General features: G+C 40.8%; 1 protein-coding gene across 1 annotated transcript in view; it reads right to left on the bottom strand.

Moving 5' to 3' along the window:
• The window catches only part of LOC118367558 (inactive dipeptidyl peptidase 10-like), a 64,748-nt gene that overhangs the window by 16,368 nt on the left and 32,267 nt on the right, over positions 1 to 16,113 (bottom strand). The window contains exons 9-16 of the mRNA XM_052493929.1: positions 10,367 to 10,464; positions 10,070 to 10,193; positions 9,018 to 9,056; positions 8,731 to 8,838; positions 5,398 to 5,489; positions 5,051 to 5,098; positions 3,295 to 3,416; positions 3,021 to 3,068 (exon numbers count right to left, since the gene is read on the bottom strand). Of these exons, the coding sequence (XP_052349889.1) occupies positions 3,021 to 3,068; positions 3,295 to 3,416; positions 5,051 to 5,098; positions 5,398 to 5,489; positions 8,731 to 8,838; positions 9,018 to 9,056; positions 10,070 to 10,193; positions 10,367 to 10,464 (679 nt within the window). The remainder of the gene's footprint in view (positions 1 to 3,020; positions 3,069 to 3,294; positions 3,417 to 5,050; positions 5,099 to 5,397; positions 5,490 to 8,730; positions 8,839 to 9,017; positions 9,057 to 10,069; positions 10,194 to 10,366; positions 10,465 to 16,113) is intronic.

Here is a 16,113-nt window from a genome sequence, read left to right as displayed (position 1 = left end):
TGCAGGCAGCGATCGGTTGAAAAGCATGCATTTGGTTTTACTAGCGTTTAAGAGCAGTTGGAGGCCACGGAAGGAGTGTTGTATGGCATTGAAGCTCGTTTGGAAGTTAGATAGCACAGTGTCCAATGACGGGCCGAAAGTATATAGAATGGTGTCGTCTGCGTAGAGGTGGATCAGGGAATCGCCCGCAGCAAGAGCAACATCATTGATATATACAGAGAAAAGAGTCGGCCCGAGAATTGAACCCTGTGGCACCCCCATAGAGACTGCCAGAGGACCGGACAGCATGCCCTCCGATTTGACACACTGAACTCTGTCTGCAAAGTAGTTGGTGAACCAGGCAAGGCAGTCATCAGAAAAACCGAGGCAACTGAGTCTGCCGATAAGAATATGGTGATTGACAGAGTCGAAAGCCTTGGCAAGGTCGATGAAGACGGCTGCATAGTACTGTCTTTTATCGATGGCGGTTATGATGTCGTTTAGTACCTTGAGTGTGGCTGAGGTGCACCCGTGACCGGCTCGGAAACCAGATTGCATAGCGGAGAAGGTACGGTGGGATTCGAGATGGTCAGTGACCTGTTTGTTGACTTGGCTTTCGAAGACCTTAGATAGGCAGGGCAGAATGGATATAGGTCTGTAACAGTTTGGGTCCAGGGTGTCTCCCCCTTTGAAGAGGGGGATGACTGCGGCAGCTTTCCAATCCTTGGGGATCTCAGACGATATGAAAGAGAAGTTGAACAGGCTGGTAATAGGGGTTGCGACAATGGCGGCGGATAGTTTCAGAAATAGAGGGTCGGGATTGTCAAGCCCAGCTGATTTATACGGGTCCAGGTTTTGCAGCTCTTTCAGAACTTCTGCTATCTGGATTTGGGTAAAGGAGAACCTGGAGAGGCTTGGGCGAGGAGCTGCGGGGGGGGCGGAGCTGTTGGCCGAAGTAGGAGTAGCCAGGCGGAAGGCATGGCCAGCCGTTGAGAAATGCTTGTTGAAGTTTTCGATAATCATGGATTTGTCGGTGGTGACCGTGTTCCCTAGCCTCAGTGCAGTGGGCAGCTGGGAGGAGGTGCTCTTGTTCTCCATGGACTTCACAGTGTCCCAGAACTTTTTGGAGTTGGAGCTACAGGATGCAAACTTCTGCCTGAAGAAGCTGGCCTTAGCTTTCCTGACTGACTGCGTGTATTGGTTCCTGACTTCCCTGAACAGTTGCATATCGCGGGGACTGTTCGATGCTATTGCAGTCCGCCACAGGATGTTTTTGTGCTGGTCGAGGGCAGTCAGGTCTGGAGTGAACCAAGGGCTGTATCTGTTCTTAGTTCTGCATTTTTTGAACGGAGCATGCTTATCTAAAATGGTGAGGAAGTTACTCTTAAAGAATGACCAGGCATCCTCAACTACCGGTAGTTCAAAAACGTATCATATTTTTTGGCCTGCGGTTTTGTTGACGACTCCAACCATCTCGCGCCATGGTTATTAATTACACTTTGGATGGTGTATCAATCCACCCAGTCACTACAAAGATACAGACATCCTTCCTAACCCGGAGAGGAAGGAAACTGCTTAGGGATTTCATCATGAGGCCAATGGTGACTTTAAATCAGTTACAGAGTTGAATGGCTGTGAATGGAGAAAACTGAAGATGGATCAACAACATTGTAGTTACTTCACAATACTAACCTAAATGATAGAGTGAAAAGAAGGAATAAAAAAAAACAGAATAAAAAAATATTTAAAAAATGTCCTGAATACAAAGTGTTATGTTTGGAGAAATTCCAACACAACACAACACATCACTGAGTATGCGTGTTGGTGGCTCCATCATGTTATGGGTATGCTTGTCATTAGCTTGAAAATCTATGGCAAGACTTGAAAACGGCTGTCTAGCAATGATCAACAACCAACTTGACAGAGCTTGAAGAAATAAAACTAATAATAATGTGCATACATTGTACAATCCAGGTATGCAAAGCTCTTAGAGACTTACTGTCACGTCTTCTCCCGCTCCCCCTCTCTGTTCTATTTATGACTAAATTCACCTCCTGAACTTGCGTCCTGACTCCCAGCGTCTGCGTTACACTTACCCGGAAAGAAACAGCTGTAATTGCTGCCAAAGGTGATTTTAACATGTATTGACTCAGGGGCGTGAATACTTACGTAAATTAGATCATTTTTGTATTTAATTTTCAATACATTTGCAAAAATGTCTAAAAACAGGTTTTTACTTTGTCATTATGGAGTATTGTGTGTACCATAGATGGGTGAGATAAAACAATCTATTTGATCCATTTTGAATTCAGGCTTTAACCCAACAAAATGTGGAATCTAGGGGTATGAATATTTTCTAAAGGCACATTGTATGCCATAATATCCTAAAATAGACACATCCATAGTTGAAAATTAAACCCATTTAAATTGAAACGAGCAGCATAATCAAATCATATGGTAGAACTGATTCAATAGACATGACTCCTTTCATTTGATCACATTACCATATCTGTTCACACACACATTTTCCAAACACATCCCACTCAATGCACACACATGCTTTAGGATACCCAGGTTTCATTTAAATATTGTACCACATCCATCTAAATGATGATCAAATTGCTAGGAAACTGATTCAGCGACATACATTTGTTGTGGCCCTACGGAGGATATAATGACGCAACTTTAATGAGTGAAATAAACAACATCACTCACGGAGTGTGCCTGCAAAGGAAGAAGAGGTTGATCATGTATCTACTCCAGTATCCTAGACTGCTTTACAAATGGCATTTTATTCCCTATTTAGAGCCTTACTTTTGACCAGGTCTCATTGGTCAATAGGCTGGATTCTGCAGTAAATAGTATAGAACCAGGTGTACTCCCGGGTGTAACTCCTTGAATTAAGTGTAAAACCTTGACCTGCTAAAAAAAAAATCCTTTCTTCCCTTCATCCCACTGTTCTTCCTTTCTTACACAAGCAAGCAGTATGCACACAGTGCCATGGTTGTTATTGTTTGAATTGATGGTGCCCTTGTACTTACTGCTCATGTCATTCAGTTTGTAAAGGGTAGTTCTTGGTATACCAGGACCTGCAGAAACGAGACCAAGTATAACCATTTTTGTTCTTGTAAAAATGTCTAATCATTTGTTAAGCATTTCATGACAACATTTTAAACGTCACTGAATGTCTGCTAATTATTATTGTAATTTATATGTTGTACATTCAACTGAAAATGTTATATAAAACACACTGCAAAATTACAGGTGGCATGTATCCAACTCAGATTGAACTGATCCTCTTTATTGAACTGTTACCTCTACAGTTCAGCAGGACATATTGATAGTCTTGGTTGAAGACTGCATCGTAGTAGGAGCATTGTGTTTTGAACAGGGAGCAGGTCAGGCATTCACGTTGAAATGGGTTTACCGCCGACACCCTGATTGAAAGAAGTCGAGAAAATAAAATACGGGAAGAGGTCAGAGTCAAATTAACTTGAGAGCTTGGTCCCTACAATATACAGTGCATCCGGAAAGTATTCAGACCACTACTTTTTCCACATTTTGTTAAGCCTTCTAAAATGTATTGAACAGTTTTTTTCCTTCATCAATCTACACACATAATACCCTCTTGGGTATGACGCTAAAAGCTTGGCACACCTGTATTTGCAGTGTTTATTCCATTCTTCTCGGCAGATCCTCTCAAGTTCTGTCGGGTTGGATAGGGAGCGTCACTGCACAGTTATTTTCATGTCTCTCCAGAGATGTTTGATCGGGTTCAAGTCCATGCTCTGGTTGAGCCTCTTAAGGACATTCAGAGACTTATCCTGAAGCCACTCCGGCGTTGTCTTGGCTGTGTGCTTAGGATCGTTGTCCTGTTGGAAGAGGAACCTTCACCCCCGTCTGAGGTCCTAACCACTATGAAGCAGGTTTTCTCAAGGATCTCTCCGTACTTTGCTCTGTTCATCTATCCCTCGATTCTGACTAGTCTCCCAGTCCCTGTCACTGAAAAATATCCCACAGCATGATGCTGCCCCCACCATGCTTCAAGTAGGGATGGTGACAGGTTTCCTCCAGAAGTGACACTTGGCATTTATTCCAAAAGTTTTCATCGGACCAAATCATTTTGTTTCTCATGGTCTGAGAGTCCTTAGGTGCGTTTTGGAAAACTCCAAGCGGGCTGTCAGGTGCCTTTTACTGAGGATTGGCTTCCGTCTGGCCACTCTACCATAAAGGTCTGATTGGTGGAGTGCTGCAGAGATGGTTGTCCTTCTGGAAGTTTCGCCCATCTCCACAAAGGAACTCTGCAGGTCTGTCAGAGTGACCATTGGGTCCTTGGTCACCTCCCTGACCAAGGACCTTCTCCCCCAATTGTTCAGTTTGGCCAGGTGGCCAGCTCTAGGAAGAGTCTTAGTAGTTCCAAACTTCTTCCATTTAAGAATGATGGAGGCCACTGTGTTCTTGGGGACATTCAATGCTGCAGACATTTTTTGGTACCTCTCCCAAGATCTGTGCCTCGACACAATCCTGTCTCGGAGCTCTACGGACCTTTCCTTTGGCCTCATGGCTTTGTTTTTTCTCTGCACTGTCAAGTGTGGGACCTTATACAGAATGGTGTGTGCCTTTCTAAATCATGTCCAATCAATTGAACATACCACAGATGGACTGCAATCAAGTTGTAGAAACATCTCAAGGATGATCAATGGAAACAGGAAACAGCTCAATTTCAAGTCTCATAGCAAAGGGTCTGAAAGCAAAGGGTCTGAATACTTATGTAAATATATATATATATATTTTTTAAATTTGCAAAAATATTTAACACACCTGTTTTCACATTGTCATTTTGGGGTGTTGTGTGTAGAATTATATTGTGTAGAAATATATAAAATATGTTATCAGTTTTAGAATAAGGCTGTAACGTATCAAAATGTGGAAAAAGTCAAGGGGTCTGACTACTTTCCAAATGCACTTTACCTCTAGACAAATGTTTGGACCAGAGTTGATATCTGTTGGATGCATATGGATGCATATTGGCAATTACTATACATTCTATTTAAATGAATGTATACAGTACCTGTACAGTTGTCTTTGCATTGAACTATCTTCTGTGCTAAGGAAATAACTATAGAAAGAGAAGAAAATATGTTGTTATGATATGTTGTCCATTGTTCAGTCGGCATGACATTCCTGAACAATATTTTGCAACTGAATTCAGCCCTACATCGAAGGCATGTCAGAGTAGGGTTGAGAATTCCGGTAACTTTCCCAAACTTCCCAGGTTTTCCAGTAATCCTAGTTGGAGGATTCTGAATTTTCTGCTTACTCCCTCCTGATTATGCTAATCTTCCACTGGGATTTTGGGAAAGTTACCAGAATTGTGCAACCATATGTCAGAGTATGGTCTGAGTATCAGTAATGTACACTGTATCTGCTTCCTCATCATACTCCAGGATCTGAGACACCTCCCAGCTGCCAGAGGTCAGGTGGCGCATGTTGACCTCATCACCATTGAACTGAGCAGGGAAACAAAACAAACACACATTACATCACCTGCAGTGACACGCGAGACTCAACATAACCTTGTATAGCCCATGTGCGATGTATAACAAAACAAGGCAGTAAACATGTCCCCCATGAAAGATGCAGCGCCCCCCCTTGGTCAGTATACTTTTGGCAAGAATGGCAAGAAGCATCATGGCAAGAAGCATGATTCACCCAAGTTTAACCTCTTGGTCCTACCTGGCACGCAGGCGTCCCATCTAGACATCTGGAAATGCAAATGCGCTACGCTAAATGCTAATAGTACTAGTTAAAACTCAAACGTTCATTAAAATGCGCATGCAGGGTATTGAATTAAAGCTACACTCGTTGTGAATCCAGGCAACAAGTCAGATTTTTAAAATGCTTTTCGGCGAAAGCATGAGAAGCTATTATCTGATAGCATGTAACACCCCAAAAGACCCGCAGGGGACGTAAACAAAATAATTAGCATAGTCGTCGCTACACAAACCGCACAAATAAAATATAAAACATTCATTACCTTTGACCATCTTCTTTGTTGGCACTCCTAGATGTCCCATAATCACTATTGGGTATTTTTTTCGATTAAATCGGTCCATATATAGCCTAGATATCGATCTATGAAGACTGTGTGATAAACGAAAAAAAATAGCGTCTTATAACGTAACGTCATTTTTTTTAATTAAAAAAGTCGACGATAAACTTTCTCAAAACACTTCAAAATACTTTTGTAATGCAACTTTAGGTATTATTAAACGTTAATAAGCGATCAAATTGATCACGAGGCGAAGTATATTCTGTAGCTGTCCGTCTGGAAATAATGTCCGGGTAATTCTCAACCAAAATATCTGGTCGGAGACCGGAGGAAATGCGTTGCCTTGCGTCTGTTTGACCAAGAAACAAAGCCTAGGCAAATGACAAGACTCTAGACAACGTGTGGAAGCTGTAGGTATTGCAACCTCAGCCCCATTAAATGTGGTTCACCTTTATCAATGGGTTCAAGTCGCGCATGGATATATTTTCCCATTTTCAGTGATCAGATTTTCCTGCACTTTTCGATGAAACGCACGTTCTGTTATAGTCACAGCCGTGATTTAACCAGTTTTTTAAACGTCTGAGTGTTTTCTATCCACACATACTAATCATATGCATATACTATATTCCTGGCATGAGTAGCAGGGCGCTGAAATGTTGCACGATTTTTAACAGAATGTTCGAAAAAGTAGGGGGTAGGATTAACAGGTTAATCCACACCAGGTCAATGGTGTCTGAGATATCACATGGGATAGCTAGACTCATATCCCTTAACTTTTCTATGGTAGGGGGCAGTATTTGGAATTTGGGATGAAAAGCGTGCCCAAATTAAACTGCCTGCTACTCAGCCCTAAAAGCTAGGAAATGCATATAATTAGTAGATTTGGATATAAAACACGCTGAAATGTCTAAAACTGTTTGAATGATGTCTGTGAGTATAACAGAAATCATATGGCAGGCAAAAACCTGAGAAAAAATCCAACCAGGAAGTGGGAAATCTGAGGTTTGCAGTTTGTCAAGTCATTGCCTATCGAATATACAGTGTCTATGGGGTCATATTGCACTTCCTAAGGCTTCCACTAGATGTCACCAATCTTTAGAACCTGTTTGATGCTTCTACTGTGAAGGAGGGGGGAATGGGGGCTGAATGGGTCAGAGGTCTGCCAGAGTGGCATGAGCTGACCACGCGTGTTCACGTGAGAGTTAGCTTGCGTTCCATTGCATTTCTACAGACAAAGGAATTCTCCGGTTGAAACATTATTGAAGATTTATGTTAAAAACATCCTAAAGATTGATTCTATACATTGTTTGACATTTTTCTACGGACTGTAATGGAACTTTTTAACCGTTTGTCTGCTCGCACCTCATGAATTTGGATTACTGGGCTAAACTCCTGGACAAAAAGGAGGTATTTGGACATAAATTATGAACATTAACAAACAAAACAAACATTTATTGTGGAACTGGGATTCCTGGGAGTGCATTCTGATGAAGATCATCAAATGTAAGTGAATATTTATAATGCTATTTCTGACTTCTGTTGACTCCACAACATGACGGGTATCTATTTGGCTTGTTTTGTTGTCTGAGTCCTGTACTCAGATTATTGCATGGTGTGTTTAAAAAAAATCTGACGGTCTGGCGGTTGCATTAAGGAGAAGTGGATCTAAAATTCCATGCATAACAGTTGTATCTTTTAGCAATGGTTATTATGAGTATTTCTGTAAATTGATGTGGCTCTGCAAAATCACCGGATGTTTTGGAACTACTGAACATAAAGCTTTAATGTAAACTCAGATTTTTGGATATAAATATGAACTTTACCGAACAAAACATACATGTATTGTGTAACATGAAGTCATATGAGTGTCATCTGATGAAGATCATCAGAGGTTAGTGATTAATTTTATCGCTGTTTCTGCTTTTTGTGACTAGTCTCTTTTGCTGGAAAAATGGCTGTGTTTTTTTGTGACTTGGTTCTGACCTAACATAATCGTTTGGTGTGCTTTCGTCATAAAGCCTTTTTGAAATCAGACACTGTGGCTGACACTGTGGATTTACAACAAGTGTATCTTTAAAATGGTGTAAAATACTTGTGTGCTTGAGGAATTTTAAATATGGGATTTCTGTTGTTTTGAATTTGGCACCCTGCATTTTCACTGGCTGTTGACGAGGTGGGACACTAGCGTACCCAAGTGAGGTTAACATGTGTTCCAAACAGATCAAGAGTCAAACAGAACAAGACATTTAAACATGTGCCACCGTGTGGTCGATATGAATGATTCTTGACAGTGTTTACAACATGTGTAAAAAATGTTGTTGCAATATGAATATCTTTGATTTATATGCATTTACAGTATGTACTCGACCATGCCGAAGTGAAAGTTTAGGTCAAATGGTGTGAGGGGCGTGACCTTTCAAAGTTTGCATTTTCAATCTCTTCTTATAGCACAACCATCTGGCCAATCAATGTAATTTTGTAAATACCGGATCTCTATGGCAAGACGCATTATTCACAAAAGTTTCTTCAAAATCAAGCCAGTTCTGTCTGACATGTCGTGTGTGACTAACGTATTAACGCACTAACGGACGGAGACAGGTCCACAGTCCCCTCCCCAATTTTATCATGGGGGACAACAAGAGAGCGAATAACCTAATTGAGACTTTCTTTACCACAACTATGACAGCTGAACATCCTACCTGGTCAGATATCATGGTGATATGGTGGAATGACCCTCGTCCGCCATGTTTTATTGGCATGGTCAGGAAGAAGGTATTCCCATCCTTGGAAAACAATGGCTCTTCATTCTGTAAGAAAAAAGAGTGTAGCCAACTGGTCATGACCAGACAAAATAGGCGGATTTTCTGGTTTTGCAAGGTATTTCCTTTGTATCCCTCTCCAGTGAAAAGTATTGCACAATAAATTATTGAATGAACTTGTGTAATATCTGTGTAATAACAGTATGACAAACCTTATGCATGCTTACCTGACGATCAAGCCACTTCTCTGATGTAATCACATGTTTCTGAGGAGGAAACGGAGAGAGGTTAGTGCAGGGTATATGTGTCTGCTGTTCAAACCTTGAACTGTAGACATGGACAACCCATCAGACCTTTCACAGCGCAAAGACAGTAACGTGTACATGTACCACTCAAAAGTTTGGACACACCTACTCATACAAGGGCTTTTCTTTATTTTTATGATTTTCTACAATGTAGAATAATAATTTGTATTCTTTAACACTTAATTTTCTTAAAACTGCATTGTTGGTTCGGGGCTTGTAAGTAAGCATTTCACTGTAACGTCTACACCTGTTGCATTTGGCACATGTGACAAATACAATTTGATTTGATGGCCTGATTCATGCAGTCTCCTCTCAACAGTTGATGCCCATTTATTTGGGCTGCAATTTCTGAGGCTGGTAACAGCAATGAACTTATCCTCTGCAGCAGAGGAAACTCTTCCTTTCCTGTGGCGGTCCTCATGAGAGCCAGTTTCATCATAGCGCTTGATGGTTTTTGCGATTGCACTTGAAGAAACTTTCAAAGCCATAATATGGACTTGGTCTTTTACCAAATAGGGACATCTTCTGTATACAACCCTTACCTTGTCACAACACAACTGATTGGCTCAAATGCATTAAGAAGGAATGAAATTCCACAAATTAACTTTTAACAAGGCACACCTGTTAATTGAAATACATCTCATGAAACTGGTTAAGAGAATGCCAACAAGTGCTCAGCATATGTGGGAACAAGCCGGTTGGAAAAGCATTCCAGGTGAAGCTGGATGAGAGAATGCCTAGAGTGTGCAAAGCTGTCATCAAGGCAAAAGGTAGCTAATTTGAAGAACCTAAAATATAAAATATATTTAGATTTGTTTCTCACTTTTTTGGTTACTACCTGATTCCATACATGTTACTTCATAGTTTTGATGTCTTCACTATTATTCTACAATCTAGAAAATAGTAAAAATAAAGAAAATCCCTTGAATGAGTTGGTGTGTACAAACTTTTGACTTTTACTGTAGGATGCTCACTTTTAGACATGCCCCCATAGTGACCTCACATAGCGACAGGATGGAGGTGTTCTGGGCTCGGTTCAACCAGCGCACACCAATCTTCTCCGCTGTGACCCATTTCACCATGGTTATGTAGTAGTCACTATAGTGGACAAAGGGCCATTGGGACACAATTATGTATCTGTTTTTTATTTAAAAAACTAAATGATATGCTGCCAACTGGGGCTTAATGAACGACATGCTGCGATCGTTGTCTTTTTTAATTGAACATGCTGGTCTCTTCATAATATAGAAACAAGATTGTTCAATTGATACCTTTTTTCAAAGCTGTTGGGAGGTCGCAGTTCAATTGTCTGGGATCCCCCATCCAAGGTGACGACGTAAATCTTAACTGTGGGATTGACCTGCCCCACCTAAAACACAAATAGAAAAACCACACGCACAACAGTTTTCAAAGTGCTCACCCACCATTGAGAGCACGGAGATCACACATAGAAGACGTTATAATCTATACAGAGAAGGCATGAACAGTTTGTGATATACAGCCCCACAACATTCTGCTCTGTTCTTGTCATGTTTTGAAATGCCAGCGTTCATAAACAGTCCCTCGTCAGAGACTATAATGACCAGGGAGAATCACAAATGGAGCAAACAAGAGTTGTGTTGCGCAGAAGCCTTCAAGGCCCATCGTAACGAGGCTATTGTTTTCTCCCAGATGAGCTCAGTCCTCCCCTTAAAACACACAGCTCATTAGTCTATCAGGGCTGGAGGAGTCCCATACCACAGATCCTAACTTGAAGATGACAGGAGTCAAACTTTGGCTTTCACTGCACTGATTTTGCCAACCGCATTATAATCTTGCTCTGTTATTCTCTTTTTTCGGCATAATCGGGTCTCTGGGTGAAAGGAAAAAAACAATATGCCAACTGATATTCCAAGAGAAATGACTTCTCTTCTTCGCTGACTCCCTCGATATTAGCCTGCCTCTCTTGTGGGTATGTGCAAAGTTCTCATTGTATATGTGTGTGTATGTGCATACTGTTATATGTGTGTGTATGTGTGTACGTACGTACGTATGTGCTTGCCTGCGTGTGTGCGCGTTTGTGCGTGTGTGATCAAAACTTGCTGTGGTTTATTAATAAGATTCCCTCCCATGAACCTCTCTGACTCTAATTCTTTGTCCGGGCGAGGCAACATTCCTCTACCCCACTGCTCTCTCGCCCCTTCGAGAGGTAGCCCCACTCTTCCCCTCCAGAACAGAGGATGGTAGAGCATCACCTCTCCTTACCATAGCATATCACAGCACTTCCCGCCTAACGCTACAGATCCCTGCAACCACCACCACCGTGCTCTTCAAAGGAAGCCAGTCAGCGTTGATATGAATAAAACAAGATTTTCTTTTTAACCAGGATGAAAAAGCTAAAGCCAAAAAGCCCTGTGCAGGTTTAATTATTCATTCCACCTGTAATATGATGAAGCTGTTTCTTCTTTATGCCCTGGAAGAGCCAGGAGAGGGCTTTGGCTACATGGCTACTCTACACAGAATGTGCTCGTTAAATTTAAGAGTCTGGTAAGTACACCGTGCTGTTGAGTGGAACAAAGTACCACAGCAACTCAAAGCTATACCGACCGTAACTTCATTTTTAAAAAATCTCAAAAGCTGGCTGATGATTGAACAATAGAACAATTTTCATGTCTGTATCTATGTAATGTGTCTGTATCTATAGTATACTGTTTCATGAGCTGAAATAAAAGATCCCATGAAGTTTCCATATGCACAAAAAGCTTATTTCTCTTAAATGTTGTGCACAAATTTGTTTACATCCCTGTTAGTGAGCATTTTTCCTTTGCCAAGATAAACCATCCACCTGACAGGTGTGGCATATCAAGAAGCTGATTAACCAACATCCGTCTTCTTCACGTTTGAAGAAGTGGGACAGAAGTGGGAAGTGGGACCACATTCCACTGGCCACTATCAACAGCCGGATCAACTGTATGTGAATTAGATGTGACGCGCTGCATGAGGAAAATTGTGGTCACACCAGATACGGACCGTTTTTCTGATCCAGGCCCCTACATTTTTTAAAGGTATCCGTGACCAACATATGCATATCTGTATTCCCAGTCATGTGAAATCCATAGATTAGGGCCTAATAAATGTGGTTAAATTTACTGATTTTCTTATATGAACTGTAACGCAGTAAAGTCTTTGAAATTGTCGCACGTCGCAGTACACATTTTTGTTCCGTGTATGTAATGTTATGTTTTTTTGCCCCATGCACTTTAGGGACCAAAATTAAAAAGGTCTCTTGACTTTATTGTGCTACCTCTTTCGCAAATCAGTCAATCAATCAAAAGCACTAGAATTTCACAGTCACTCAAAGTCAGTGACAATAGCTGTGTCCTGTTTCTGAGTACAAAAGTAGGACCCCTATGGGCAGTTAATTGTTTCTTCATTCTCTGGACCTGCAAGGGTTGACCTAACCCCACTATGAAATTTAAGTAGAGTTATACACGCTGCGTCCTTGAAGTGGTAATATTGCTATACCAAACCCTACACCAGAGTAGAGATAATGCTGGGCTCATTTGTACTTTGGGGTAAGGATTAGGGCTGTTATGGTGACTAGATTACCGCCAAACCGGCAGCTATGAGTCATGACAGCAGTCGAATTCCACATGACCGTTTAGTCACGATAAATAGACTTCGCCAAGCTCTGATACTGCTGATGGTCATTAGTAGCCTTCCAAACTTGCTAACTGCCTGGTATTCCACACTCCACTGTACCTCTAATCACTCTGACATCAATGCAAATGTCATCGAAAATCTAATCAAACACTACATGAGAGCCCAGGAGCTCATGTTGCGCAACATTTCCATGGGCTATGCAATTGTGTGAGAGTGTTGATGGCCTCGAATTAAAAAAGAGGATGAGCCCATCAGCTTTCTATATGCTAGGCCTACTATATTTATTTCTCAACTTTCCTAATATTAAGCACATTGCTTCGCTTTAGAACAAGAGTATAGCCATCCTGGCTGGCATGAAAAGGAACCACGGGAAAAGCATTCTCCTTTCACTATTTACAGTAAGTGCATATAACATGCTTTTTTTTACCCTGCCCCTGTTCCAAGACAAGTGCAAATAATGGTGATAATGGTCCATTCTAAATCAAAACTATTTTCACACATATACTATTTAGTATATGTACAGTGCCTTGCGAAGGTATTCGGCCCCCTTGAACTTTGCGAACTTTGCGATCATTCAGAGATCCTCACTGAACTTCTGGAGAGAGTTTGCTGCACTGAAAGTAAAGGGGCTGAATAATTTTGCACGCCCAATTTTTCAGTTTTTGATTTGTTAAAAAAGTTTGAAATATCCAATAAATGTCGTTCCACTTCATGATTTTGTCCCACTTGTTGTTGATTCTTCACAAAAAAATACAGTTTTATATCTTTATGTTTGAAGCCTGAAATGTGGCAAAAGGTCGCAATGTTCAAGGGGGCCGAATACTTTCGCAAGGCACTGTAAAGACAAGATGAACCTTTTCAAGTGTGAGTTCCAAATATCTCTAACCTTCGCCCCGGCATGAGTTTTTCATGCGTGGCGTCAGAATGCTCTCACTGGTCCAAAATATTTCTGTTATGCAACAGGACAGTTACATGCGCTGCCCTCAAACCAAGGCATGCTGCCGCTAATTAACTATAGGCTGTCAATTTAAAATTATTTTCTAACAAGTTTTCAGTTTAGATTTCGCCTCCTCGTTAAGTCTCATAATAAGTAGATCATTTCACTCTTGTGGACAATTTATGTTTTAGCGGACAAACTTCTCTCTTCAACGAGAGCCCAGGCACTTCCCTAGTGTTTTCCCAGATCAAGTATGAAGACATTGCGCATCTATAGTCAGAACAGGCCTTGCACAAATGTTTTCCCCAGCACATTTTCTGGCTGGCGCCTGCATTGCCTTCATGGTTGTTTTCCTTACAAATTGGACTTTGTTCCTATCAAAGTGGCTTATTTTCTGTATATCGTGTTGTCACTTCAGCTGTAGCACACCATATGTATGTATGCATCATAATGTATTTACTGTTTTATTCACATGTTTTCAAGTACTGGTGACAAATCATGCATTGCAATTATTGCATAGACTGTAATGGACACATGATGTGTGTAAAATACTTTTTTGAATGTCCTGATTATGATGAGCTAATGCTAAGCTATTTTCCGGCTATGTGTGGTACCATGTCTGTTGACATCATACAATGCATTCTGATGGTCATGCAGGCGTCTGTCAGACCAAAGATGTTATAATAAGGGATAGTTCACTCAACTGACTTATGGTGCTTTCAAGACAACTGTGAACTCGGAAAAATACTAGGTAAAAGCATGACATCAATGATCTTCAGGTCAGTAATTCAGAGCTTTAGAAAGAGGCCCAAGTTCCCAAGTTGGAATTCCGAGTTGGATGCGATCCATGTTGAAAACGATTTTTCCCAGTCTGAGCTAGTTTTTTCCGAGATCCCAGTTGTCTTGAGCACACTGATGTCGGAAGTCGGAGATTTCCCATTTCCCAGTTGTTTTGAACATGGCAACAGATTGTAACTTTGGTACCTCAGGATTGCCAGGTCAGTCCCCTTTCCAGGGGTTTACATACATTTACATTTAAGTCATTTAGCAGACGCTCTTATCCAGAGCGACTTACAAATTGGTGGATTCACCTTATGACATCCAGTAGAATAGTCACTTTACAATAGTGCATCTAAATCTTAAAGGGGGGGGGTATTTTTATTTAGCGTATAACTTATCTTGTGTTTGCTCCCCATTTACTGATTAATCCCCATCATAGTAATATTTCCTGCATCATATCCTCCACAATACCTTCCCCCATTTCTACCCCCATGGACTTGTGTCTTATAGTGAATGGCATTCTGGGATTAGGTAGTTTTCACCAAGTCAAACATACAGTAAACAAATATGGCTCCCATCATAAAGAATTTAGCTGCTGTTAGCTTAGCTGACACACATTTATTTTCTAAACAACATTACATTAGTCTCGTCCTCACCAGAGAAGTGGTACATTGTAAACTAGTCCAGCTGTTATGTTTTGTTTTCTTGTCAGCGCACCCTGTTATTTAGACTGGTTTATTGAATGAGTTTGGCTGTGGATGTGTTCCGTGTGATGCTTGGATGATGAAGTTTACATTTATCTTTTATAATAAAAGGTCAAATTGAGGAATACAGTTTAAGACCTTTATTTTCCATCAGTACAAAAAAAAATATTTAGATGCTGTTCAGCCAACAATGCTGTTTAGACGCATTTGTTGCGTCATACGTTCTGTTGCTACTGTTCCAATCACATATGTGAGATCGTACGCTGCAGGGACCACTCAACAATGATCACAAATATGTGATTGTACGAGTCAACAGGTTAAATTAAGAATATTTCTGATGGGTGACAATATTATCACTTGTGAATTATGTATTTTCACCTGTGAATGATTTTGTTTGCAATAAGGCAAGAAACAGCACATGCCTTGTTTTGTGACTTTTTAAAATCAGTCACACATCTCATTGGCCCATATGGCCAATGTTTTAATAAGGTTTGTATCACAGTTAAAGTTGGCAAATAACTCCTTTACAACCGGTGTAGAGCCTAATGGCATACTGTAACAAAGTATTGAGATAAACTTTTGTTATTGACCAAACACTTATTTTCCACCATCATTTGCAAATAAATTAATAAAAAATTCTACAATGCGATTTTCTTTCTCATTTTGTCTGTCATAGTTGAAGTGTACCTATGATGAAAATTACAGGCCTCTCTCATATTTTTAAGTGGGAGAACTTGCACAATTGGTGTCTGACTAAATACTTTTTTGCCCAACTGTACATAGGTGACGCGTGAGTTTCCAGTTCGAGTAACATTATTTTCACCATAAAAATGCACCTTTTATAATAAAGCATTCCATGCATAATGGCATCTGCGGTCACTTTTGAGAATGGTGTTTTCCCGCTAATTGGTTGCATTTTGGATCATTCGGAATTTGGAACCGTAGTCTATCAGCC

Source organism: Oncorhynchus keta, chromosome 34 (assembly GCF_023373465.1).
Source record: "Oncorhynchus keta strain PuntledgeMale-10-30-2019 chromosome 34, Oket_V2, whole genome shotgun sequence".
NCBI classification, from domain to species: Eukaryota; Metazoa; Chordata; class Actinopteri; order Salmoniformes; family Salmonidae; genus Oncorhynchus; species Oncorhynchus keta.
Note: the sequence above shows the minus strand (reverse complement) of the source record. Positions and strands in the feature narration are given on the sequence as shown.